The sequence below is a fragment of the Cupressus sempervirens genome, chromosome 8 (genome assembly GCF_028749045.1).
Source record: "Cupressus sempervirens isolate cs-2001-9-10 chromosome 8, ASM2874904v1, whole genome shotgun sequence".
In the NCBI taxonomy this organism is placed as follows: domain Eukaryota; kingdom Viridiplantae; phylum Streptophyta; class Pinopsida; order Cupressales; family Cupressaceae; genus Cupressus; species Cupressus sempervirens.
The window spans coordinates 224120861-224122055 of record NC_143125.1 but is presented as its reverse complement, the minus strand read 5'-3'; the positions used below and the strand labels follow the sequence as shown (position 1 = coordinate 224122055).

Below are 1195 nucleotides of genomic sequence, written 5' to 3'. Positions count from 1 at the left end.
GAGCGTAACGTGGATAAACGGCAGCGATGACTTGTTAAATGTTAATCTTAGGAATTAAGGTGAACATTCCCTTCACACGATATTAAGGATGGCGTGCAGAGGAGATGAAGAAAGCCACAATATCTCTTCTAAAACCAGGCTTAGGAATTCTTATTATTATTTTATTTATAACGTGGTGGCAGTAAATTGTTTAATAGTATTTTGATCTTTTTACTAGTACATCAAGTAAGGTTGAATATCTTTCCAGCTGTTGAGCTAGAAACATTTCAACTCGACTATTAATACCGCCATTAGCTTCTCCATTTCCTTCAAAACGATCACATTTCTCATCAGCAGGAGATAATGGAAAGATTGGGATCATCATCGATGCTTCTGGAGAGCGTGTGGGCCACTCTCGCTGCACAGGAAACCGCTTTCCCACATTCCCATCTCCAAACCAGCGATTGTATCATTTATCCTTCACCGTCAACAACGATCAATCATTGCAAAACCACTTTCGGCAGGACGCTGAACGAGTCGGACATGAACGATGTTTTAGAGAGGCTGGTGAGCCTCAAGAGATGGTTGTCCGTCAACTGTGAAGATCTTGACCTCGTCAAAGTCAAGAACCAGCAGTCCGAGGAGGAGGGAAATAGTGCGCATCAGGAGATCAAAAAAAGAAGACGCCTCGGAGGTTCTGTGGCGGCGCCGCCAGCTGAGAGGCGGTACAGAGGTGTACGGAGGCGGCCGTGGGGGAAATATGCTGCGGAAATTCGAGATTCGACGAGACAGGGCGCACGTGTGTGGCTGGGGACGTTTGTGACGGCCGAGGAGGCGGCGATGGCGTACGACAAAGCGGCTCTTAAAATGAGAGGCGCTCAAACTCAGTTGAACTTCCCCGTTGAAACTGTCAAACGGGCACTCGCTCTAAGACAGATAATTCCTCTGTTGTGAAAATCAACCGAGGATTTTTATTGGTGTGGAATTTTACTGTTTTCAATTGCAATTTTGCATCTTAAAATCATCTCTTTATTTAGTGCCTCATGAGGTCTAGCTATGCTGCGGGTTCGGTATATATTCAGCCGTTTTAAGTCAGCAAAACTAATATTTAGTAGTATGTTGGAAGCGTACTGTTTAAATATCATATATTAAGGTTTCATTCTTTGTTAAAAAATATTGATTTCTTTTATCTTGATTTTAAATTAAAAAGAAAAAT

General features: G+C 42.8%; 1 protein-coding gene across 1 annotated transcript; it reads left to right on the top strand.

Moving 5' to 3' along the window:
* Positions 1-342: 342 nt before the first annotated feature.
* On the top strand, positions 343-933 carry LOC149542299 (uncharacterized). Its single transcript, XM_089795713.1, has one exon. It carries the CDS (start codon positions 343-345, stop codon positions 931-933), a length of 591 nt encoding a protein of 196 aa, XP_089651839.1.
* The last annotated feature ends 262 nt before the right edge of the window (positions 934-1195 follow it).

What these genes read in the sequence shown, in the direction of transcription:
- LOC149542299 (XM_089795713.1), top strand. Translation starts at nt 343, where the DNA reads ATGGAAAGATTGGGATCATCATCGATGCTTCTGGAGAGCGTGTGGGCC.